A 27,409-nucleotide genomic window follows, 5' to 3' on the forward strand; every position below is an offset into this window, starting at 1 on the left:
CCTGAGAACTTCTCACTAAGTCTATTTGCCGGGAAAGCACTAAATCTTTCTTTAATATTAACTTAGTATTACAGCATCTATATAAGCCCACTTCCCACCACTCACTCTTAAAAATGTTTGGAACGAATGAGACGAGATAGGACAAAAAGTCTTATGTCAACCCCTCTAAAATTATTTGTAACCCCAGGAAAAATTGTGGAAACACTAAATTTCTAATTTTTTATCTGCCTATTCATTTACATTTGAGTTTGGAGATTAGTTCAAAAAATTGCCACCAAAATCGAGTGGCGGCGCGGCGATCATTGGACAAACAAATAATCATAGCAACATATTTGTTTATGCAAACAAAAGGAGCAAAATTGGAAAAGAAGATAAAGGCATTAAAACTAAAAGATGATAAAAATAAGGTAGGAAATTTACAAACTAATTTTTGAAAAGTCAATTTCTTGATGACTTCTTTCCACATGAACACATCAAAGCGTATTTTGTTTGTTACAACTTTGTTTACATCAAAGCGCATTCAAACGAAAAGAGGAGAAATATAAGGTAGGAATATACTTAGTATTTTTGATAAATTACATTCTGTATATGAAATTTTGGTGTTATCAAAATCGGAAGTGTGGTTTTTACCAATGCCATAGTTAAGAAATCCACATAATGCAATTTTTAAAACATGATTCGTGCTGTTTACTGTAGTTCCTGTCTTGTTGCCGATACACGATTGCAGTGGAAAGAATTGTAAACAAACCTTTCATAAAAGATAGGTAGGTAAAATTATTTTAATTTCATTGTTTGTGATGGCGATAACGTTTTATTTTTCTTTGCGTTCTTTTTCCGTTAATATTATTTTTAATGTGCAATGTTAACCGTGGTGAATTAAATGCAGTGAACGATAGAATATTGAGTATAAGTGCAATTATAGGTATTATTTGTCTTACGAGAATCACGTTTCTTTGAGGGACTAAGTTATTTATCTGTAGGCATTATCAAAATCATGGCATCTATAATGTCTTGTTCATCAAAAGCTGTCATCTGCTACTCACCAGATGATTTTATTGCGCGTTATATTACGTTTATTATATTTGAATTGAATAATTCAGAAACCCTGTTAGACTCGTAGAAATTTAGTTTATTTTTTATTCCCTCAAAAAAAAAACGTTTCTATGTTATAAAAATTTATTTTCATGTTGTAACCTACGTACCATGCGCTCGCTTTACTTGAAGTGGAAATATTGCTTAGATCTAATCTGCCAACCTTAAAGTAAACTATCCTCAAGTAACAAGTGGCAGACAAAAAGTGTAAGACCTTCCATAGCGACCATAACAGGCCGCAGGATTTTTACGTAGGGTCTGAGGGGCAGAGCCCCTCTAGCGAGCAAAAGCGAGTATATAATATTGTTGCGTTCTCAAGGGCCACAAAATTCACCGGAATGAGGGGCAAAATAAGTATTACGAGTGAATGAGCTGAGGACTTTGGATATGTTCATGTGTGTGGGTGCTTTCCCGACCGTTCCCCTTATTTTCCCCATTCCTTAAATCACCCCGCTGTTAAGACGAGTGTTCCATCCCCCCTCCCCCCGGTGAAACTTAGTCCTGGCGAAGAAACCCTTCACCCACCCCTTCACAACCGTCCTCCAGTGAAGGTTTCGCTGGGATCAAATAGGGCCTATCCCAAGTGGACATATATTCCATAAGCCTCTCTCCTTCATCCCCCGCGCTCTCGGAAAGGCGCTGTCATGATGCCCCAAAAAGAATTCGCTTGATCAACAGCCGCCTGCGCACATATGTTGCATGTGGTTTGCAGCAGCCGTCCAGATGTGAAGGAGATAGCGGAAACAAGGAGTGGCAGGGAATCGGTCTGCTCAGCAGAGAAAAGGAAATAGTAGCGATCCAGTAGAAGTTCCGAAATTTGCATCCACATACCCGCATCCCTCTGGTCAATGAGGTAGCCGAAGAAGTGGACAGCGCGACGCGCAGAGGAGAAGACATGTCGCTGTCTCAACCCACCATCATGGCCATCATCTCAACATGCCATCATCAACATCACTGACATCGTAGGCATCATCACCATTCTTCAAGTAACGATAAGTATGTCCACTCCAGATAAAATTCCCAAGCCCTGATCCTCCCAGAAGAAATTCCCCGAAGAGTCAGTGCAGTGAAGTTCGACTAGCTTTGTAATCGCCTCAGCTTTTTTGCCAAAATTCCCTGCGGTGAAAGCGTTTTAATATGACTCAAAGACCCCACCACAAAAATAGCACAGACTCATGAAGCAGCATTTCTCTTTCCCCAAAAACGCCTGTAAAGTTGATTTAATCTATTTTTAAACTGAAATACTCCGCTTGACACCTTGGCCTTTAGCCACATTATTCTTTTTTTGAATTTCTTTAATTATACATGAGGTTAGTTTAGGATTAAGGGATAGGAAAGGATTATATTTATCATGTCGTTTTCTAGCGTCAATTGAAGTCAATTTCTCGATGTGTCCTTTTCACTAGTGTTATTGTGTAAAAAGCAGAATTTTAAACGATTACGCGTTGTTTTTCGTCTTTTGTTTAATAAATGACACGCAAACGTTGTAAATTCGGTCTTGTGAAAATTAAACATTATTAAAAAGCACAGCAGAAAAAAGTGACTTTGTACGCGGTCACGCGCACGGATGCAAAGTTCAAAACACCAAAGAATGAAGGTCGAATCCCAGCTAACTCAAATATTTTTTCATGGCGAAATTCATCCTCTATTAGATGGGATGCTCCTATGTCACCTTGCCACCTCACTCCGCAGCTTCGCCAATGTGATTTTCTTTCGCTGAAGTCACGCGCTCGCTTCTCACCATCAACCCCGCGTATTAGTCACCCCGACCCTGTAGATATCAAACTCATTGCTGGCCTGAGCAACCTTCCCCCTCTTTGGCACGTCGTCTTTCGAGACAAAGGATGACGGGCGTGGCACTCAACATCAGCCCCTCCAATTTTTCCCTCCAAATGTCCCTTTGAAGTGACTCTTCCTCTTCCTCACCCAGTAGGGGAGGGAAGAGTGTTACAGCATTGTAACTAAATATATTAACTTAGTAGTTTCACTTCTCATTTACAGCATGAGCAAATTCCACATTATAATCCATATTATAACACCTTAGCCCTTAAATTAAACTGCTGACTTGAGTAGCATGCTACACATAATATTCCACGTTCAACATTGTGCAAATGTTTTTGCCCTTCACCTTTGTATTTAAATTATTTCCACCAGGATCGTCATTGACTAAAGCAAACAATTTGATAAATTTAAATTTCTTGTGTGAATGTAAGTTATTTTTGACGATTTTAAAGTATATATTTAAGAGTTTGAGAAATTTAAGAACAGTGAGAAATGAAGCAAAGTGAAGTAATAGCTTGTCAGTAATATCATTAATTTCTTGATTTCATTTTGTTTTTCATATCTGAATTAAATAAGGGCTGAAATGAACATGCTGGTTGCTATGGTTATGGTGTTTGCTATTAATCTTTTTTCGAGTCACTATGAACAAAACATTTAGTATCTATTTATGTTTTCAGTGGAAATTAAGCTAAATTCGGAAGTATGAGTGATCCCTGCTGTGAGTAAGTACCATTTAATATATTTCAGCATCTGCCCGCATTATGTTGGAGGCTTTCCCCAATCAGAAGCTGAGAATTGTATCACATTCTCTTCTGCTATCACATACCTTCTGCCGAATGATTACAACATACGCCTTAGCTAAAACAATTTTATATGCATGTAATTTCGAAATTATCCAATGTTCTCCAAATGATGATCCGGTCGCAGTAGTTAAATTTACATTTTTTTGTATAAATGTGCCTCATTTACAAGCATGTATTAATACAAGTAACAGATATAATAGTCAATAGATTTTGATTTAAATAATAATATTGTACTTATCTTTACATGATGAGAACCCCAAGTCAAATGTGCGCGTGAGATTCATTTACCAAGTTAAAAAATATCTCCTCATTTTCATAAAGCAAATTGAGGAGAATAGTGTCTATCAACAGTAGAAATATGTATCTCTTTATTGTCATTACTCAACTCGAGGTGAATAGTTTTTTTCCGCGACTTTTTAGCAAAAATGAATGAAGTACAAAAATTAAATTATAGTTCAGAATTGGAGAAAATAGGATACCTCTTATTGATTTATGGCTATCATCACGGTAACTTAATATATAATTAAAATATTTAGAATAAAAATAAAGTTCATGCTGTTCAATGTTCCCTTAAAATTGGAGGCATCAACCAATATGCATGAATTCTCTCAGGTACCAATTGCAACAAGAGATATGTGCAAAGGAACAAGCTCTTGAAGATTTAAAGCGGAAAAATAGCCAAATTCAAAATGAAATGAAATTGCTGTGTTGGGAAAACAAGCAACTACAAGAAAAGCTTGGTGAGAAAAACAAACAGCCAAATAAATCCTCTTGCAAGAAGGAGCAAAACAAAAAGATGGAGGAAAACATGATCAACCACCTTCAGATGCAAATGAAAAATATGCAGAGAGAGTTGCAGTGCATGCAAATGGCTAGGAAGCAAGCAGAGCAAGAGCGCTGCAGTCTCCAAGATAATGCATCTTCAATGAGAAATAGGGTATCTATTTCGTCCCTCGCTATAGAATGCTTTTTATTTGCTAATTATTTCAATGATGACTCTGTACACACTTCTGTTTTCAGCCAACAACATGTCCTCCTCAAGGGAATCAAGACAGAAACTGCGAGAAAATTCAGCAACTGAACGAAAAGTACGGCAAATTAACGGAGGACTTCAAAGCGAAAGTGACAGAAGTGGCTGCCATGCACGTGGAAAACGAGAATTTGATTTCTGAACTTGATCAAAAGAAAAAATGCCTGAAAGAAGCTGAGACCGCAATTAAAGAACTTCAAGATAAATTAAAAGCAGCCGAAGAACCAAATGAAAGGGTACCTACGCGTTGTCATTTACAATATGTGCCAGAAGCATTTTTGGGCCAGTATCTTACGAAAGGTCTTTGCGTCATTATTCCTCCTGATTTTTATTCCAGGGATCAAAAGCACAAACTAGTCAAGTAATGTTCCTCGAACAACAATTGAGAGATGCCAAAGATGAGCTGGAAGAATTGCATATGAAGCAGCAGGAATGTGAATACCAAGAGGAGTATTACAGAGAGAAGGTAAATACATATACTTATCTAGCATGCCTAGTGAGGCATAATATTTCTGACTTAAATTTCTTTTTGTAATCAATACAATACACAGTCACATCTTATGGATGGTTATGCTAATAAAATAATAAAATGGCTCTATTACTGAGGTTATTCTTGTACATTCCAGTATTTGTTGGCTCAGCAGCAAGTTGAAGAACAGCGTCGCCAAATAGAAATGATGGAGGCTGACAACAGACGAATAACTAAACAAGTGGAAGAGGAAATCCAGCGAGTTAAAGTAAGTTATGAGGAATAATATATTGAAATTAAAGCGATACCTAAATTATGATACATACGATAGCATCTGGTCATGTATGGGTTCACAGATGTTGTGAAACCAAAATGAAAAATATTAAAAGATTTATGAAAAGGTGAGAAAACGATTTAAAGTAAGGGTAAGATGTTAGTTGTTTCGTTTATTGCCGAATAAATTACAATAACAGATCAAAAAAAGCCACGCATTCATAGGTTCTGGAGAGTGTCCAACAAAGCCGCTTCTCTCTCCCACCCCCTCCACTGAAGACAACTTTGGCGTTTAGGTTGGGTAATCTTCACTCGACGTTTCCCTGACCCTCACCCCTAAGGAGAGGTGGGAACTTAGAAATCTGACCGCCAGCACTATATCTCTGAATTTCCTTAGCGGAATACTCCATGTAGCAGCTAATCACAGCATTTTCAATACCCTCATCGAGTGACGATTAATCTCATTTTCATGGTTGACGATATATGATTAATTTTAGCAATAACATGTATTTTGACAGCCGTACAAAACCACGGAAATTGAATCATGAAAGGAATATAAGTAGGATTTACATTTTGCCCCCATGCTTGGAGCATGTAAGTATGGTAGGACTGTGAAAGTTCCCCATGCTTATTAATGAATTTTATTCTATTATCAAAACGGCGATACCTCCCATCACCAGTTACACATACTTATTTACGCATTTTCACAAGGAAAATGATATTGCGGTATTCCTTTGTGTACAAATTTCATATATGCATTACTTCGCACTATTGAAATTTCAATAGATTTTCATTAGAAACCTCTGCAATTTTATGTGGTCAAAGTTTTAAGTCCAGGTGATAAAATTAAGATTTGTTTAGATTATGATCATTTGCTTAGCCAAACAAGTGCAGAGGGCATTACTTATGGGCACATTTTTCTTTTGAGTAGAAGATATATTATAGACCTTCATTATAGACCTTCATCATACTCAGAAATTTGTTTGTTTCAAACTAGTGTTATTCCTCTGATCTCTGACCCATGTATTCATATCTTACAATTTGCAAATAAACCCATTTATTCAAAACAGTTGTTGGGTATTCCAATGGACAAAGAATGAAAACAGCTTAAATTAGTCTCTAAATTTCTAATAAGATAACACAAGATATAATGCATGCAACCAACAGGATTAATAAGACCGGTAATATTTGCAGTAGTTTTGCTATAGAACTGTATACAAGGAACGTCATTACTTCGTAGTTAACTTTCATTAAGGAACAGTTCGTTACCTTAATATGTGTTTGTATGTTGTTTTAGTTTTAATTTTCATGAAAAATTAAGATGATTGATCATTTTTTAATCAATTATTTCCTTGCATTGACTAACTATTTCGTCTCCTACTAAATATTAGCCTTCTTCACGGTTCTGAATGTATTTAAGTGTATTGATAATTTAATGTTAAAAAATTAAATTAATTCATAGGTCATTCACAAACGATTTTCCTTCATGGCTTTATTTAGAGAGATATACAGTGGTTTCCTTTACTAAGAGGGCTTTACACATAATTTAGTGTGGTGATGTCTGATTTGCACTTTGGTGGAGTATACTCATTTTGTGATCATCGATATTTGTTCATTGACCTTTATCTGTGTCATCATATGAGGTTACAGTTGAGTTTCATTAGCATTAAAATCCTTTAGAATCATTACATACTACTTTATTTGGGTTTCCCGTTTATTTGGTTTGTTACCTGATTTTCTCTCTAAGTTATTTTTCTTTGATCATTTTTACTGCCAAAAGTTAATCATTTTCATTTCTTGTTATCATAGAATTTATTTAATTTCGTTTGTTTTCATTTTTCAAAATAGAAAGGGTAATGGTTACGATTTTTGTTAAAAAACATTCAGAGAAGTAAGGGTTGTAGTGGGCTAGTGGGTAGATAATATGCCAGTTGTACAGCATTAGTATCTAGTTTTATCATATTTAGGGGATCCGGTTTTGTGTTGGCTAGGGCATTGGCAATTCATTCCGAGTGCCCATGTTGAAACACCAGTGGTAGGGAAGTCTTCCTCTGAAAGCTCGTTCCCTACTTGTGTGCTGTGTGGAAGGTACTGCAAGTACAAAATTCGATCTAATGCATACGACGTTAAGCCGATGTCCCAGGGCAGCTTTTTTTAAAACAGGATGAGGCTAATTCCGGCTTTCTCGACCCCAAACCATTTTTAAACCCGCTCACTAAGCAAAAATGACTTAATGTTTCTGTTGCCTTTATCAAATAAAATACCTGGTCATTGGTTCAAATTTTGGTGAATTCCTTGTTGCGATATCCTTAAGCAATCTTTTCGATGCGATTGGCTGAATTTCTGGTATCAATTAATACCTTATCATTAACCTCACACAACTAGATAAATGAAATTTCGGGTGCATATTACATTAATTTTAAAAGTTACCCAGAACATGATGTGGTTAGTTATGATAGGAAATACGTTACTATTTTGCGGCTGTCTTCACCAGGATTTTATCCACCCTTTAAGAACACGTAACCCACTTTTCTGAACCCCTAGCCTGAGATTTGTGTTTCTGAACCATGCGCTCCATCACTCACCCCTTGAAGTGGTAGATAAGTATTCGCGTGTGGGATCCGGTACAGAAATACTTAATCCGCGAACTGAATAAAATACAAAGGAAGGCTGCGCGTGTCGTCAAAAACTGCTACGGGCGTACAGACAGCGTTACGCAGATGTTAAGCGAATTAGGCTGGGAGCCGCTGGAGACTCGGAGGCTGCGCTCTAGGCTTAGAATGCTTGAACAATAGGGTAGTTTCCTTCATCAAAGAAAACGAAATGCATTGATTGCTATTCCTTACCCACCATTAGTGTATTCATAATATACAATTTATTTGGTTTTAGAAATCCCAGTTTAGACGAATGGCAATGGTCAATTTTAACCTCATTTGAAAAATGCCAGATTGGCGCCCATGCGATTCCACTACACTTGACGTTATAGGGACCTAGTTTCTACACAAGAGGATAGGAGTTTTACATCGTCTGAGATTACCAATGCATGCATGATTCACAGATCTCAGGGAAACATCTCTTAATAATCACTTATTAAAATTGTCTAAGGTCGGAGAATTTCCTTCGTTTGATAAGGTAGTAATAATCCATATTTAAGCCAAGCGCTACCTGCTATCAGGGTACTCTGCTACCTGCTAGCAGCCTGCGTCGTATCAGCGCTCAAGCCTCGCCTCAAAGTCACCTCACAGGGCGGCAGCGGGAACCAGAAATACGTCACAAGGACTTTTCCCATCATTCCTACTTAGCCGTCGCGTTTTCGCGCGCTTGAAAATTTTCACTTTTCGTTTAATAGCGAAAAATAGATATCGTCATTTGAAAATCTAAGAGCGTGAAATGCGTACTCCAGGAGTAATTATCTTTCGATTTAGGCATTAAAGAAATAATAGGAAACCACCCTATTGAGAATAGATATCTTTAAGAGCGACACAGGGAACATAATATTAGAGCCACACTATATTTCCAGGTCCGATAGAAGCGATAAATTAAGATTGATGTTTTGCCGAACGGATAGATATGGGAATTCCTTTTTCCCCCGAACCATAAAGGACTTCAATCCCAGCTAGTCCCAGCTTCGAAGAGCACTTCATTTTGTATGCGTAGACGGCTGGTGTCCTAACACTCCCTGCCATACGCTATTTAGGCGGCTTGCGGGGTATTATGTAGATGTGGATAAGCCGGATGTTAATAAAATTATATGTATGACCCTTGAAGATGTAAGGACTCTGCCCATTTCCACAAAAATACCACTTACTAATCTAGAAAAAAAGAAATATATCCTCATGCAATAACTTTTTACCAAAACATCGCTCCTTATGGTGATAGATGCCTGAATCAAAATGATGACTTTTCAACATTGAGTACGCTCTGGCAGTGGATTCGTCCTGTGTCCCATTTTTGGAACACCTCGCAATAAAAAATTGGGAAGAGATAAGAGATTTTTATTTCAGATATTGTTTTTATCTGTAGTTACAGTAAAACGATTACAACGAATTTGTTGGGAGCGGAAAAACCAGGGCTTCCCTGCCGGTGTCTGGAAGTGTTATGTGGGTTGCGTCATCGCAGGGGAACCCAATTTCTCTGTGTGCTTTACGATGCAAGTCGAGTGTATAGGGATGATAAACAGTTTTTATTATTTACCATCAAATAAAGTGGCAATTACCGCTTGATTTTCAATCTGCGTATTTCTAATTGAAATTATTGTTTTTCTCGACCATTCTGCTCTACGCCTCATTGCTTACTTTAGTTACGGTCTGAAATTAAAGGAACGCTAAATTTGATGCCTGTGGTTTACGTATTTTTTAAGGTTTTCCATATTTTTCATTTGTGTATTGTCGATATAATTGTTGTAGTGCAATAATTTAAGTCGATATTGATTGCCTGTAGCAATTTTGCATAAAAGAGCATGTGTTGCCTGTCAGACTTAGGAAATGCATTGTTGGAACCCCATTGAAATATTTATAAATCCCCAGTAAATAATTATGTTCGTGACCGGTGTATACTATGTATCGAAAAACCCCGATGGAATTTAGATTGGGTGAGTTAGTTATAAAGTGGAACGCTGTTATCACATATTGGAAGTTTTCGTGCTTAAAGCACTGGAGTATTTGGTTCTTGTAATGACCTTAACTTGGCTTTTGGCTTGTACATGTAAACAAGCGATATTAATGGCATTTTACACGAGATATAAAACGATGATACTTGCTTTTCGGAAAAAATTTTTGGTTCTTTTTCCGTTTTAGTGTATTATATTTGACGATTTTATTAACCATGTATTATAATAGATCATCATGAAAATCATCAAGCAATATGATAGCCATATGCTCACATAAGTCATTGTAAATAGTGATCCAAGCTTTATCACTCTCCACTCAGAAACCCTCATTGACTTAATAATGAACAACCCCCCCCCTTTGTCCTGTTTCTCCTGTTCCGTTTTTGATTGCCTATGCCAAACTACCTTACTATTTACATGTGTTAGAATAAAAATTTAAAACTCCATAAACAAGTTCTATTACTTAGCCTACATTAAATATACATATGTGTGGCATTCATGGTACTTGAAGCATAGTATGCATTCTCGGCTTTGAATATAACTACGAGTAATTTCTTGCTCTTAGTCGCTTCACATTATTTCCATTTGTCACGATTCTAATTATTTACCCAACCCTAATTATCCTGGCTTATTGGATAGCTGAAAATTCATTGATAGTTATTACAAATTTCACCAGCCTTCCTTCTGTCTGCATCCCCTCCTCTGCCACTCCCATAATTTCGCGAACGTCTTTTAAGTAGGCATTAAATAATGCATTGACGTTGTCATGCCCTTCGTATATTTCTGTATGACCCATTCTAATTTTTTCCTAAGTAAGCTAGGTAACTCTTGCCCATTCTCAGGACGTGCTCCCACTTCTTTCCCAAATGGGGATTTTGGGGAATCTATATAGAAAGATAGCTTTTGTCTCACTCCGGTTGGTGCATTTATAATAGCTGCACATTTTGTTCATGATTTTTGCTCATGAACTTCTCCTATGTTTTTCACCATAATGGGGAACTTGCATGAATTTTTTTTATTTCACAGGCGGATAGAAAATTATTTTCTGAATACAACAAAGAAAACCGCATGTTTATCTGAGTTTTCCTTCGCGAGATATTTAATGATAAATATTACGAATTTTAAAGCGCGGGAAAAACTCCCTCACCCCCCAAGCCACTGCCGACGAAGCCTCGATGACGTCAAAGGTGCCTAAACATCACGCGAAGCTATTGTTGTGATTGTTTGTAATAGTTGCCAGCAGTTGTGTGAGCTTCGTTTGTTAGACGTGTTGATTATTTTTTATTTAAAGATAAATATCCGACGATAGAGGCTTGGAAGCCCTCATATTTTGCATTATTTATAATATTAATATCTGAGTACGGGCATAAAATATAAAACTGGAGCAGTTAAACCAAATATTATATAATACCTAAATAACATCGTGGTAGGAGTCTGAGCCACGGCCATTGGAAGGGGGATACGTTAATTGTAAGTTGATGTTATCGACGGCATATCATTCATTTAAGTATGCAATTAGAAGGATTTTGATGTTTACTGATGTCCGCTTAGCTTTTATATGCAATAACTTCATCCGTTTATTCGTAGGTACCGGAGAATTCGTCGTTTAGGTCTGCTTGTGCTTGTATTATGAGGTGAATTCCAGTCAATGCAACTTTTGCTCGCTGATTGGAGACATCTAGGAACATTTTTGTGCCAAAATTTATTTTCAACGTGACGTCTCCCGTTAAGCTACTGCTAATAATCACAGTGCCAGTGGTTGTAATGCACAAAGTTTGACAAGGTTGAAAAATATCGGCCAAGAGTTATCAGTGTTCCATCGTGATTGAATTGTAAAAAGTGCTATTACGCTATCGATAAATGTCTAACAGTAGTGTAAAAATTGTCAGTGGCGTGCTAATCTCCGTTGTTCACCGTAGATATGACATTTCACGATCACGCCATTGAAATAAAAATTGTGTGTGAAGTTTGTTATTCCATTATTTCAACGAATAGTAGTGAGAAATGTCACCTGTGTGGGCTAATTTAAGGGTTTAAATCGATGAATAAATAGTTGTATTCATCATAACGAGTTCTGTTATTGTAAGTTGTACGTGATGAATATAAGAATGTGACAGTGACATCCAGTTTTTGATAAAAGTATTTGCCTATTTCCCGCTATATTTTTATGGTATATGCTAGTATATTGTTTATGGATTTACCTATATTATTGAAATAGGTTGTAGCTTGTGTGTGTGTTGGCAGCGGAACCGATCGCGACCTCACATGTGGATAGTGTGCAGACTGTTTTGCTGTGAATTCGTACCGTAGGACGGATAGGACTACCTTCTCCGTTAATCCGGCGTTGCCAAATTCAACAGCACAGCTTACTCTAATGTCAACAGCACAGCTTACGATCGTTATCCTCCAGTATTACAAGTTTCTTTTACAACTCGATTTGCCGCCAACGTATAGCAATAATTTGTCTTAACAAATTCCATGAGGGTCATGGCATCAATTTTTGGTGTCCTAAAAAAAGGCTGGTGTCCTAACATCCTATGCCACACGCCTTATAGGCGGCTTGCGGGGTATTATGTAGACGTAGATGAATTTCAGGTGTAATATTCGAACGAGTGGCAACGTTATCATCCATTTTTCTGATAACTAAAACACACGAAGTGAAACGCTTGTACTTCATCATCCCGATGCCGCATTATTAATATCCCAAGTAATAATCTAGGCACAATAGCAATAGGAAAACTTGCCCAAGAATAACAGAACAAAATAAAGTGACGATTAGCGGCTAAATACTCCCTCAAAACAAATTTTACTCGAAGCGCTCAGCGTATTTCCCTACTCCCCACGGTTGTTTAGGCACCTATGACGTCACGCCTGGCCTCGGCAACGCTCGGGTGTCTTTGCGCAGTGGTCGGCTCAGAGAAAATTTTCTCGATTTTAAATGCAATTTTTTTATTTCTTTTGATGTTGAATGGAGAAACTTAAGGTATTTTTGCGAGCTAATGTATCCATTTGACTTATTCAAAATAGTTTTTAGAGCAATCTACGACCCATGCAAGTTCCTCATTCTGCTAATATTCGGGTTAGAGAGAATACTGGCATAGTGCTGGCTAGCTATCGCTTCACACGAACAAACGTTCTAACGCAACCGATCACCTCTATTGGGGCATGACACCTAATTTAGTGCAGCCGCCTGGATTCCCTTCTGGATCCAATCGTCTGCTTAACTTTCTGGATACTCGCCTTTGTGTCAGTGCTTGTACACGAAACAGACCAGTCAACAACGTTGCGCACCGTATTTCGTTTGTTATTTGTTCTAACAAGTAACTCGCTACTTGCACACTCAACAGACGACGAAATTTCGTGAATGAATGCTTGATTGCGAGTACCGTGTAAAGTGGTAACGCATTCGTCTGCGCAATAATAATTATTGCAGTCAATATTGATAAATAAATGCAGTGATAACCAGCGCAATGACGTGGCTTGTATAAAACGGCCTTTATGGTTGGAACCATCAGTGTTGACTGTGGCCTTCACGGAGCCAGGGCGTCAAGTTTCCTCCATAGCCTCCGCTCTCTAGGTCACGGATGTGAACCCTTCGGAGCTCAGAGCGGAACAGTGAAGACGCGATACCCTTCTCTGTGGTTCTCTTTCCTCCTTATTACGTAAATGTCGATGGAAAATTGACCAGCAAATGTAAAATACCATGTTTTTTCTCTCAATAATTCGTTCTAGAGGGGCACTCTTAACTTTTGGGCACAAGCGTAGACTTGTAGGGAGAATTCGTAATTGGAGAGATTAGTTACGGGAGTTTTATTTGCGTGCATTGTCCACTGGACGGATCCAGATCGGGCCAATGATTTCGAAATAGGGAGGTTCCCTTAGTAATTATCTGCATGTGGGTTCGTTGTTTAGAGGTTTTACTCTACAGTTAATACGTGGTAAGTTCATGGTCAATTCCGCATTCTTCAAACTTTCGATATAAATGGGTTATAGACTTGGAAAACAATGGATATATGCAACAGATACAATAGTTTTGTAAAGCATTGACTAAGGCAAGGCTAATCATTTTTCTCATACCATGCTTAGGTGGGCATCACACCAAAACCATCACTGCTGACTAGAGCAAAGAAATGGTAACATCAACACATTCATTTGTCAATTAAGATTTTGCTCCAAAGGCTGTACATATTTTGGTGGTGCCATCAGATTTAGGCTACAAGCTTTATTTAGGAGACCCATCAACCACTTGGGAAATATTTTTCCCAAATGGAAGTGTTAAAAAGACCCATCAATTTAGATATGTGAAACTATTAAACGTTCTCTGTAACTAAATATATGATGACCAATCATCTCACTTCAGTGCCAATTTCAAGAGAAGTTAGAGGAATTGAAGTCACTGCCAGAAGTTCTCAGAACCACTCAGTGCAGACTTCAAGCTGCCATTCAGAAGCAGAAACAAGCAGAAGAAAGGGCTTATGAGCTGAAAATGGAGGCTGAAGATGCTCGTGCTAGGGTAATGCAATGTCATTATTATTTACATTTAAAATTACACATGAAAGGCAAAATTTTTGAGGTCTTCGCAATCATTGTCTTTTGATTTCAATACATAGGCCTCAGAAGCTACACAAAAATTGGACCAGTATTTGTATCAGCAGCAGGATTCGGTCAGTCAAAGTGATTCATTGGCATCAAAGGCTGAGGTCTTGGAGAAAAAATGCAAGGAGCTTACGGAATGCAACTGCAAACTCAAGTAATTATAGTTCCCTCTATTTACTATTTAATCAACATTCACAAATGCATGCATATTAGCCAATATGTCATTTTTAAAGGCGTCACAAAAATTATGTATTGCTGGGAAAAGAAGTACACGTTACTTCAAGAGAGAGCTGTCAAAACATTTTCGAGCAACTTTTAAAATTTCATATTAACTTTAAGAGAGCTCTAATGCTATTTCCATTTTCTTTTGACTTTTTAGACTAATTTAAAATCAAAGAAATTCTTATAAAATTATGTACCATAATTTTTTATGGCAATATAAATCAAGAGTTTAGTGGTTAGCCTCATTATTAGTCTCTAATTTAGACTTGAAAGGTATACATAGTGTCAGTATGAGAAACAACCTGCTATGCACTACAGCGGACCGGAAAAACGCTTTTTTCTGAGTAAAAAGTCCTCATTCAAATAATGTCGTGGAACTGACTTAAAATAAGGCTCACAAAATTTAAGACCTTCGGGTCAACCATAGTTCGCTGGGCCATGAACTTTTATGTGAATACGCTTAAAAATCAAAATATGCAAAATTGTGTATTAAGTAATGATAGATTTTGCTGATGTAGCGGGTATTCGCGTGTGAGAAGTTTAAGAGGTACTCTCACTACGCTATGCACTACGCTATGCACTCACTGTGAGGTACTAACTCAACTAACCTTTATTATACCGTTTTATATTGTGGGCCCGGAACCCTTCTCCCCTTCCATTCCCAGAGGGCATCCTAAGTCCTCCGACTAAGGTGCTTTATGAGAATGCACTCCAGGAAAAGTGGCTGGTAGCCCACTACATTATTCAGCCCCTTCTAAAGGGTCATGCCTCGCGACGTCTTTCATAATGGTAAACTTCGCTGTTCTTGGACGGTTGCCACCTCCAATCTTCTGAAATCTGGAAAAGGGATTGTATGCGAGACCCAACCCGGATTAACTCGTTCCTCGGAGCCTGAAACCTTTTTGGTTCCCTCGTCGGGAGTATTGCTCGTTCTGGAATCGCTTAAGCTCTCCTGCTGTTGGCGTCGCGTCGGCTGAGCCTCCTGCGTAGATGGAATGGAGAAAGACCTACACCCACAGGTTTTTCCATCCCCGCCTCGGTTTCTCTTGACACAGCTTTTATTTCTTCCACTCCATCCGTAACACGCCTTCCTTGCTTCTACTGGTATATCTTCCCGCCTTTTCATGAGGTTGAAATGTGCGACCCAGCGACGGCGAGGATTCTCCACCTTTTTCACTCGGTATGTGACGTCGGGCAACCGTACGATTTGGAAGGGCGATGGAATTTGCAGCACTTCCCTGTAGTCGTGGCGTGCTCGTGGAGCCATACCTTCTCCACTTCTTGGAAGGGTGAGCCGCGACACCTGCAGTCATACACTTTCTTCTGTCGTGTATGCGGTGTCTCCAAATTCTCCCTTGTGACAACGTATGCTCTTTCGAGGCTGTTTGTTAAGTGCCACAATACTCTCCGACCGTTTGCCGTTTTACGGTAGGGGCCCCTACTCTTCGGGCAGTCGCACTTCCCTCCCAAACATGAGAAAGGGGTGAATCCAGTGCTGCTGTGTTTGGCCAAGCAGTAGGCCAGCATGACGGAATTCAAGTGATCATTTGGATTCCGGTTATTTTACTTTTCCGCCCACTGGCTTAGAATTTGTATTAACGTCCTGTTGAATCGCTCGATTAGGCCATCAAATTGGGGGTTACAGGGGGAAGTCCTTGTTTCTGCTACCTTCATTAATTGACACATCTCCTTGAAGAATTTGGACTCAAATCACCGCCCTTGATCCGATGAATTTCTCGAGACGTACCACACCTACACACAAAACCCGTTACCTCTTCCACCTCTTGATTTAGCATTGCAAACGCCTCAGTCGATTTAGTGAACTCGTCAGCGGCCACGAGCATATATTTTTTTCACTTCGACTTCGACTTCGTCCGAGGAAGCGGGCCTAGAATGTCCATGGAAATTCTTTCCATCGGGCTTCCATTTGGACAATGTCCCAAAGGCGCTCAGGGGTGGAGATTTGCGACCTTTGCAATTTCGGCACCACACCTCGACATACTTTGTATATACGGGGCAGAAGTACCTCTCCCGTACTTTCCCAAGGGTATTTTCATACCCTAAGTGACCACCACAGGCGAGATTCATGCAGAGAACGAAGAATTTCGTCCTTGTCTTTAGCAGGCACAATCAGGTGCGGGCGGTCCAGCTCGTTCCTTCCCCCTCCCATCGGCGAAAAAGAATGCCGTCCTTGCACAGCAATCGCTCCCATTGGGCCTACAAACTCTTTGCCTTCGGGCTATCCCCCAGTCTCTCCTCGTAGTGTTTGGACTCCTGTCTCAATTGCATCCATGACCCTTTTCAAAACAGGGTACCTCCTTTGTCTCTCCCTCACGCTTCCAATTGGAGCCTCTAAAACTGCCGCGATTTCCTCCATTGCTCCAACCACATTGTTTACACGCTGACCGGGATCATTCGACGGCGTTTCCGCGTTTGTTTCCCGGCCGATGCACCACTGAGAAATCATATTCCGACAGCTGCTCAAGCCATCGAACGACGTGTCCCTTCGGCTCCCGAAATGATCGTTACCACTGCAGCAAATCATGGCCGGTGCGCACCACAAAATGTTTTTCCAGCAAATATTATTTATAGTGATGCGTCGAATCTACCAACGCCAAAAGGTATCTTCGCGTCACGCAAAGGCATCCATAGGCGCGGGAGAGCGTTCTGCTTTAGCATGCCACCTCTCTGTCCCTATCATCCTGTATCTGGCTCAGCACAGCTCCAATACCCACACTGCTGGCGTAACAGTCCAGCATGAACTCATAGTCCAATCGGGAAAATTCAATCGGAGCATTTACTAATTTTTGCTTTAGTATCTGGAACAAGACTTCACATTCCGCGATCTATTTAAATAAGGAATGTTTCTCAGTGAGGTTATGGAGGTGGTTGGCTAACTCTGAGAAGCTCCTTATGAATCGCCTATAATAAGAGACCGTTCCGAGAAACTCTCTCAGCTCCTCTAGAGAGGTTGGGGACCGCCAAGTCGTGATCGCGGCAATTTTTTTCAGGTTCCGTCGTGACACCATTCTTAGACACTTCATGGTCTAAAACTTTCACTGTAGGTTTCATTATTTGGCACTTATAAGGTTTAAATTTAATTCCTACCTTCTTCAGGCGTACCAACATATCTTTTAACCTTTCTGTTTGCTCTCTCAAATCCATTCAGAAAATTATTACGTCATCTAAGAACACCAAACAGAACTTCCACTGGCCACTCTCAAGCACTAGGTCCATTAGTCTTTAGAAAGTACTAGATTCGTCGAAAAATCAAAAAAGGTAGCATATTAAATTGTTGTAGGCCATTACCGGCGGTAAAGGCCGTCTTCTCTCTGTCGCTTTCCGCGACTTCGAACTGCTAGTATCCGGGCGCCATGTGTATTACTGAAAATGTTGAGGCGCCGGATATTGCGTATAGAATGTCGTCCATACGTGGGAGGTGGTACGCGTCACTAAGCATTCAGACACCTATAATCGACGAAAAACCACGCAGACACATCTTTCTTTACCACCAGCACTATCGGCGAGCTCCACGGAGATGATGGTTCCTCGATAATACCGTCCCTCATCATCTCCGTATAAGTGCGCCTCACTTCCTTACTCCTGTCAATGGGCGTTCTCCTTGGAGGTTGACGAATGGGGGATGCACCCCTCGTCTCTATCAGATGTTTAAGGACGCTCGTGAGGCCAATGTCAAACGGTCCTCGAAAGCATGCATCGGAAAATTCAAAAAAAAGAGAGGTTGAAAAGAGAGGAGGCGGGAGGTAAGTTTGCGCTCTCTTTGCAGGAAACTGGGGCGTGATTGGCTCCATGCTCTCGGAGAGTACGACCACTTTAGCAATCTTATAAAATGTAAACGGTTTGGCCGAAGGATTGAGGAATGTCATCGGCTCTTTGTCGTCTTTCACTGGAAATAACATTCGAGCGCCAAACACACCGTACCTCTGTCACACACTTTGGCCCGGTTCGATTAGAGTTAACTTCCGCCGGAGCGCCGTATCGATATTCATCGAGCATTCCACTATTAGGAGGGAGAAAAAAATTTCCATTCAGAGTCACTGCACTCACTAATTCTTCAATTTTCTCACCTGGTCCGAAACACTTTTCTAGCGTAGGAGGAGGAAATTTCGCGAGAAAAACACATAAAATTGATACTTTTTCGGGAATTCCGCACCCAAGACACATCCTTTCGTTAAACGAAGGGGACGAGAATTTCATTAACAAAACACTCTCTTCCAATGGGAACACAACTTCTCTTCTCCCAAGAATACGAAACGGCTCTCCTTTTACCGTTACAAGTGCCAGCTCGTCACTCCGAATGTCCCTTGGCTATCCGATACGGCGCCAGATATCGTCCGATATCAAAGACACGGCTTCTTCAGTGTCGATTAGTAATTCAGTAGATATACCCGCTACAATACCATGCATTAGAGACACTGATACCGACCGTATAGTATACATTTCTATCCGGGCACTTTCCCCGCCGGCGTTCTCTTTCGCTGCGTCTGCATTTCGCGAATGAAGAAGCTGAGTCGCCCCAACGTCGCTGCACTCGTTTCTGGCCCCTTCTTCAATTCCGACCGAGGAGGTCACCACCACCTCCGCCTCTCCCCGTTTCCCTGGGAGGAAGGAATTCGGCTCCCAGATGTCCCCTCTCGCCACACATCCAAAACCGAAGCTCCCGAACTCTACGCTTCGCGCACGTAGTTGACCGCCGCGATTAGGCGCAGGGCCGCGGGTTTTACCGCCCGGAATAACTTTTGCCCTGAAGAACCCCAGCGCCTGCTTCGAGGTGTCTGAATTTATTTTTAAGGGCGGCCTCCTCTCTATCCGCAACCGCTTTCACTCACTCTGACTTCTCGAGGTTCTTTGCACACACTCGCTTGCGCAAGCGCGTAGACTCCTCTCTTGCGTGACTCGGCGAAACTCAGTTTTTTTTACTATTTATGGCGCTTATAAACAACTTTTTGAGTTGGTTAATGCCCATGAAAAGTTTCATTGAGATCGGGTTGATAGTTTTAAAACGGTGGCAAGGCAAGTCGCTGTACGAAATAGAATTAAGTCATGAACAGTATCGCACGATAATTTTCTATAACTTTTGACGAAGTCTCATCCAGCATGAATGCGATGCAGAACTTCAAGAAAACTTGAATGCTCTATGCAATATGGTTATGGAAGATCGTCATGTTACATACCATGAAATTCAGGTATCATTTGACATCTCGGGGACCTCAGTGCAAAAGATTTAGGTGCTAAAAAATTGGTCTCCCGCTGGATACCGCACCTCCTCACAGAAGAACAGAAAGCAGCTTGAGTTAAAGTCGAAATACTCCGCAACAATTCAACTCGAAGCAGGTTCACAACATCCTAAGTGATGATGAATCATAGATCTAGAGCTATAAGCCTAGATCTAGAGCTCAAAGCACCAATCTTCAGTATGGGTCTTCTAAAGTGAATTCAAACTAACAAAAGCTGTTTGCTCTCGCAGCCTTGCTAAGGAAATGTTCACATAGTTTGTAGTCAAATGAGGGCATAGCGACGATAGCTCTTGAAAATCAACGAACAATTAATGCTCAATGGTATATGCCCATTTGCTTGCCAGAAGTGATCGCCGAACTTCAGAAAGATAAACCAAATCGACCCATTACTCTCCACCATGACAATGAAAGCTCACAAACCGCTCGAGTCACAAAGTCGTTCTTGGAACAGCAAAACGTCGAAGTTCTTGATCATCCTCCATTCAGCCCGGACTTGAGCCCTAATGTTTTTTGACATTCCCCAGAATCAAGAATATGCTAAGAGGAAAGCATTTCTAGATGCCTGAAGAAGCGGTCGATACCCACAAAGCCATTTTGACTACCCCTTCTTCGGAATGGAATAAATGCTGTAACGACTGGTTACATCGAATAAAAAAGTGCATTGACTATTGCGGAGAGTACTTTGAAAAACGATAAAACATTTCGTTATTGTACACTTAAAGTTTTCTTCATTCCCGACACTTAATGGCTACCCTAGTAAACTCTACCACTCATGCCTCCTCATTTGCTGCCCTAAAAGAACAGTATTCGAGAAATTTTGGACGGAATTCAATGAGTGTTTTTCTGCCACCTTCAGCACTGCCAGTTCAATCCTCCATCTCCATGAGCTGCTGTATGCCACCAGTCCCTTCCATCCAATTCCATCAATCCAAAACAAGTTCTGTCCTGTCTAGCAGCACTGTCCTCCTCAAAGGCCTCAATGTCTTTATCATCACCACTGCCAATGCCCTTTGCATCCCCATATCCATCCTTTTCAATAGGCTCTTCTCTATTGGCACTAATCCTGCACACTGGAAGAATGTAAATGTCAATCCAGTTTTATGGCCCCAAACGTAAAATCGAAAAGTATCGTCCGATTTCCATTCTACCTGTACTGTCCGTTATTTTTGAGCGTATCATACCATCATTTCTTCTTTACTTCTCTCTCCCCCTACATATCCCCCCATCACCATGGTTTCCTTCCTGGTGGGTCGTAACTCTCTAACTTTGCTGTACTATACCACCATATCATTATCTCTTTCGAGTTCACTCACAACTTGATGTCTGATATGTAGATTTCTCCAAAGACGTCAACACTGTCAACCACTCTTTACTCATGCATAAACTGCTACACTGGTACAATATCCATTCGAAATTTCTATCCTTAATCCTCAGCTTCCTTGGTTCACATAACCTACGTGCATTAATTGACCGTACCTCATTCTCTTACTTACCTGTAAAATGTGGTGTACCACAGGGAAACTTCCTTGGTCCCTTCCTGTTAGCATTATTATTTGTTTTGATATTACTGATGGCTAAACTTATCCCTCCTATACATCCCTCCTAAGTTTATCCCTTAATCCCTCTTGACTGTAATAATCCACTCTATGCAGATGCTTGGAAAAAATTCAAGGAGGTGGATCGCCCCTCCAACTCATATTCCCTTCAATCACCGATCAATTTTGTCTCCGAATGGTGCTCTACTCAGCTGCTGTGAGTCAACCCCTCAAAATTGTTGCCGATGACGTTTTCTTTAAAAATCAATCCTCAGAAATATTCACGCACCGCTCTAAATTAATCTATTCATCCTACAACTTCCCATTGCAACCCAGGAGAAATATTTGACAAAAAATTGAAATTTCAGGAGCACATTACGATGACTGTGGAGAGAGAAATAGCCATGGTTGGTATGCTCTATTGACTTACTGACCCTAGGGTTCTTATCGCTCTAAAAACAGTGTTTTTTGGCTGTCTGCTCCCCATGCTGGAGGATCACCAATTTAGCATATGGCCTGCCCTACTACTCTAAAATTGCTCAACCACCCTGCCAACTTCTTTCTCACTGTAGCCCACCATCAAATCCCCGCCCTCAGATACTTTACCCCTAACTCTATCTTCCTCGAGATTTCCGAATCTTCAGCATGTCTCTCCGGACCAATGAAATTCTACCCCTTTTTCGATTTCAAGTTCCCCCTTGCGTAATAACTCCCTGTCTCATATTCCCCATTTCCATCTTTTCATCTCTCAACACTCCCCTCTGAATTCCCTCATTTTTTGACTCCCTAACTTCAAAGTACACTCCTTCCCTGGACCTCTTTTCCTCCTCCACTACTTTCAAATCCTCCCTAAAAAGCCACTTGAACAATTCACCACTCTTTAAACCATTATCCCCCTTCTTGCCTTGAAATTTTGTTCGTTGTTTTTTTATTTATTGTATTATCTTTCATCTTTTATTTGTTTATTGAGGCCAGTCAATGCAAAAGCCTTTGTATGGTTTTTATTGGTGAAATAGATAAATAAAAAATTATCATTATATTGTAACTGCGAATGTTTAGCTGCAAATTTAATATGTAGTTTGCATGAATGGGAGACCCTCAACAACTTGGATGCAACTCAGAGGGGGAGACAGTGGGCTGCTTGCCCCTCGTGCTCTATTGCTAAGCAGGAGGCAACGTCTACGTTCAATGCGTCGTTTTGCCAAGAATCTGTCCAACACGTGAATTATGAACAAAATCAGTGAATTATGAACAATATCAGGAGAGAAATTTAAGCAGAAGGATAATTTTAAATCAACACAGCAAAAGCTCATCCTTATCCTCGGTGGCTGTTGAATCAGAGACAATTTCTACGTCGTGAACTCAGTGGAAATTTCTAGAGATTTATGAGAGGTGCATCATTAGGCAATTACATCCCTTGTTTTTTTGTTCAAAGAACCATAAAATGTAATGCTACCAACCTTACGGAAGAAAGAGAAATAAAGCTTTATATGTTAATAGTAATTTGAGACAGAAAATGCAAGTAGAGAACCGATCAGGTTTATCAGGGCGAACTTTATCCTGAAGCGAAGCTTACAAACTTAAAAGGCACATCTTAATTCTACGACTCCTAAAATATGTTGTTGAATTAATTTTTCGGGATATTATGAAATAGTCACCTTTGCGAGAAGATGTAAGTCCTGTTTATAACCGTTTGCCCATCTGTTAAAAAAATGCGTGGCATGCATGATTGTAAGGTAAGATTGAGTGTTATTTTCCTCAAATATACTGGTGTTTTACTGGGATTCAAGGGCGAGACTATTGATGAGGGACAGCGGAGTGCCCCAGAAATTTGGAAGAAAAACTCAATGCACCACTCTCTTGTTTTATGATGGAACATCGATGATTTTTTTACTGGAACACAAAGGAGATTCAACTAGTGATTGTTCAGGAAATGAAGCTCATAAAAGTGTAAAACCTTGCAATTTTTTCTAACTGAATCGATTTGCAATTAAAATGTGGTGTTAGACTAATTCTACCATCTACTTCATAATCTATATCATGCCTATGGGCGCTTTTTATTTTTTAGGGTTGAAAAGTACCCCTAAATTCCAAAAGTTAAAAAATTACATTTGAAAGTTTTATATGGGTAAAATTTAGTTTGAATTAGTTGAATAATGATTGTTTTATGATTTGGAACACAATTTCAGAATATCGAAACCGTCAATGGGGGTTAATATGAAATATTATTTACCCTAAAATATTTATTATTCGTCACAGTGTTTTAATTTAAGAATGTTGTTGCTTCAGATACGTACTAATTTCATTTTGTAGCTTTTCAACCCTTAAAAATCACCCCATGTAACATTGCTATGTTTTAAACTACTTTAATATGAATAAGTAGGAAATAACTAAAATGACAAGAAAAGATAATTTTCACAAAAATACACGAAATATTTATATACATAGACAAAGGAGATTAAAGGTAAAACTTATACAAGCACAGATAAAAATACATTTTTTATCATCTTCGTTTATATAGTCATCGTCGTCGTCATTCTCGACTTCTTCTAATACAGGAAAATCCTCACCAGAGCACAGAGAAGAAATAGCATAGCAAAAGTTTACCACTTTTCTTCAGCCAAAATGAATGGCGCACCCTTTTTGTGATTATAAAAAAATTATTTTGAGATTCTTTTTCAGGTCCAGGCGGGTTGTTTATTTTTATGGGGTCCAATGGTAAACAACGAAATGAATATTTATGAATACATTACATATAACACGATATAACATGGCGTCCAGTCTTTCCACCACACATGCGCTCACGCTACACGCGTGCGGCGCGCACACATTTTGGTGTAAATTTGAGTGTTTACGTCCGTGCCGAACGTGTAGCACACAAAGTATATACCGGTAATGTGGACTATGATGCTCTGAGTTCTGTTTTTCGAAATTTTCCAAAAAAGGTGATTGGTTTTTTGAACATTGTTCCTTGGTTTCTGATGATACATAGTTTATTTAAAAAATTATTTTGTAGTTTTTTTGTAAGATCTAAGAGACTGTAAAATTCATTCTCTTAATTTGAAATAACTTTTGAAAGGGAGCGAGTGTAAAAAGGCTTAAATGAGGCGATGCTTGCTTGTAATCAGAGACGTCATACGGCCATATTTCACAAAATATTTATTATACAGGAAATTTAAACAAATAAAAATGTATGATATTAAAGTAGCTACAACTTGTTAATCCAAAAAGTTTTCATATCTCTATTATCTTTGTAGTTATTTATAAAAAAGATCATTTATTACGAAATTGTAGAAAATCGTTTTTCACTATTAGTTCCATTTTTAAAAAATTAATGATTTAAAATTGATGAAACTTTAAAAGTTTATTGATAGTATCTAAATAAAGAGAAATGCAGCACGAATACGATAAAATTTAGTGAGTTTGGTAATTGGATTGACGTTTTCATTGATATTTTCGTAGAAGGAAGTAGGGACTGACTTTATTTTTATTAAAATTCAGTCAAATTTCATGCTATAGAATTTTTTGTGTTTCTAGAGAAAGAATGTAAAACAAATTAAAACTAATTTTTTTTTAATTTTCCCGAAAAATGCATAGTTTTCCCGCTATTTGACATTGAATATCTATAACATGGCGTTTAACGAACCGAAGCTAGTCATTAACATTTCAACAATAACAATTTACATCCCGATTCCTGCTGGTTGCTAAGGAAATATAAAAAAGCATTTTCTTTGTTGTTTTATGACCTACAATTTTATAATTTAAAGTTTTATCGATAAATGCCAACAAAAAATTTTTTTCATCGAAAAAATCAACAACAAAAAAACGTTGATTTTTTCGATGAAAAACTGTGACTTTCAATCGCGAATAACGCGGAAACATTAATGTTACGAAAAAAATGCTGAGAAAATTTTCTGCTTGAACCTTTTCTATCGAATTCTATGGTGAAAATTTAATAAAAAATTTCCACCCCCGGGATGGGATGGCTACCACCCCAGGGTAAAAGCGCCCGTCGGCATGATATAGATTTTTATTTTTGGTCTATTCCCTGCCTACTGTCAACATTTTAAGTAAAACCATCTAGTTTGAAAAAATCGCAAGCCAAAGTCCTTTATTTCCTGGACTGTGAGGAATCTGAGGTCTACTAATTATATTATCCTCATAAGTAGTGAAGACTTGGGGTATTTATTAATTTGCGGACTCCGGCAAAAATGTGACTTTATTACCTTTTACGGCAAATATTTGTGCAATGGCAGGCATTTCCTTAAGGTAATGTTAAAAATATGAAAAATAGGTTTAATTTGGTGGTGTCTTTCAATGTTGGTGTAGGAAGAAAACACATTTTTGTGGTTTTCCAGACTTTGCCAACACTTAAATCATACCCTTGGAGAGCTCATTAAATTGCTCACCGATGCAGGGCAAGAAGGTAATACGAGTAGATTTTAAAAGAAGTAGTGAAAAAGAGACGAAAGGAAACTTACTGTTGAGGAATTGCATTTTGATGATAATTATGTTAAGAGAGCTTACACAATCAAAGAAGAGTAATTTGTTAGAGGTCTTCAGCCATTTTCATCACGCACATACACACATCCATGGGATGAGCTGGTTGGGGGGGGGGGGGGGGGTATTTACTCCAGAAATGGGGGTATTTTCTTCAGAAATTTCCACTGAGGTCATGGTGAAGAAACAGTCTCTCGATTAAGCAGCCACAGAGGAATAACTAATGACACATGCTGTATTGATTTCAATTAATCCTTCAGCTTATTTTGCATGACTGATATTTTGTTCATATATTGGGCATTAGATCTCGGTGAAAGACGCATTTAACATGGAATTCCCCCTCTTCACAGCAAGCTGCCTACTTCCCAACCCCCTTAGCCACAATTCCGTGCTGCGTTTATGTTTATGACTAAACAGTCACAGATATGATAAAATGGGCATAATTGTAACTCAGCAAAATCTATCGAAAATGAATATAAATTTATGGATATTTTTGATTTTCAGGCCCCATCCCCATACAAGGTCATTGCGCAAGGAACTGAAATTGACGTGGAGGTCTCAAATTTTGTGGGCCTTATTGGAGCCACATTAATTTTTGAATGAGAACGTTTAAGTGAAAAAATGGATTTTTGAAGTCCGCCCAACAGTGTGCACTTCCTAAAATGTAGTCCAGTCATCAGAGCTTTTCATCTCCAGATCCTTTGAAACTGAACCAATTGACATGAAAATTTGTACGTAGCTAGAGAATGTGTCGAAAAATATAAGTAACAGCACCAATTTGACGTTTCCTCCCTGGGGGTGGTGTCCACCCTTTCTCACTTTGTTTGGATTTTTGAAATATATCTTTTTTTTCAAATTAACCAAATAAAAGCCCCAGGTTGGGACCGTCAAATGATGCTATGTCATCAACGCTTGCTGACACAATGGCAAACTAAGTACAGAATTCCAAATCAATATGTTTAGTTTTAAAGAATTTACAGGCTACAGCTGACTTTTTACTTCAATGACTAGACTTCGAAAAGGGCTATTTGGGCTTCCAGCCGAGTGGTATCTCTCCATTCAGGCAGAATGGAAAGAGAACATCCGGCTGGAAACACGAATAGCCTTTTTCGAATATATTCGTCGGGAAAGTATCAGATCTCAACTCAATGACTAGACTTGTTTACTGCAAACTCACTAATTAAGACTAGCATTATTTGTTGCTACAATTATAACAGTTCCATGGGTAAACAATGAAAAA

At 39.1% G+C, this 27,409-nt stretch overlaps 1 protein-coding gene across 1 annotated transcript in view; it reads left to right on the forward strand.

The window, feature by feature from the left end:
* Positions 1–3,491: 3,491 nt before the first annotated feature.
* Positions 3,492–27,409, forward strand: part of LOC124167026 (trichohyalin-like) — a 32,873-nt gene continuing 8,955 nt past the window's right edge. The window contains exons 1-7 of the mRNA XM_046544794.1: positions 3,492–3,596; positions 4,290–4,614; positions 4,698–4,943; positions 5,045–5,173; positions 5,334–5,444; positions 14,419–14,571; positions 14,669–14,808. Of these exons, the coding sequence (XP_046400750.1) occupies positions 3,577–3,596; positions 4,290–4,614; positions 4,698–4,943; positions 5,045–5,173; positions 5,334–5,444; positions 14,419–14,571; positions 14,669–14,808 (1,124 nt within the window). The 5' untranslated portion in view covers positions 3,492–3,576. The remainder of the gene's footprint in view (positions 3,597–4,289; positions 4,615–4,697; positions 4,944–5,044; positions 5,174–5,333; positions 5,445–14,418; positions 14,572–14,668; positions 14,809–27,409) is intronic.

The sequence above is a fragment of the Ischnura elegans genome, chromosome 10 (genome assembly GCF_921293095.1).
Source record: "Ischnura elegans chromosome 10, ioIscEleg1.1, whole genome shotgun sequence".
NCBI classification, from domain to species: Eukaryota; Metazoa; Arthropoda; class Insecta; order Odonata; family Coenagrionidae; genus Ischnura; species Ischnura elegans.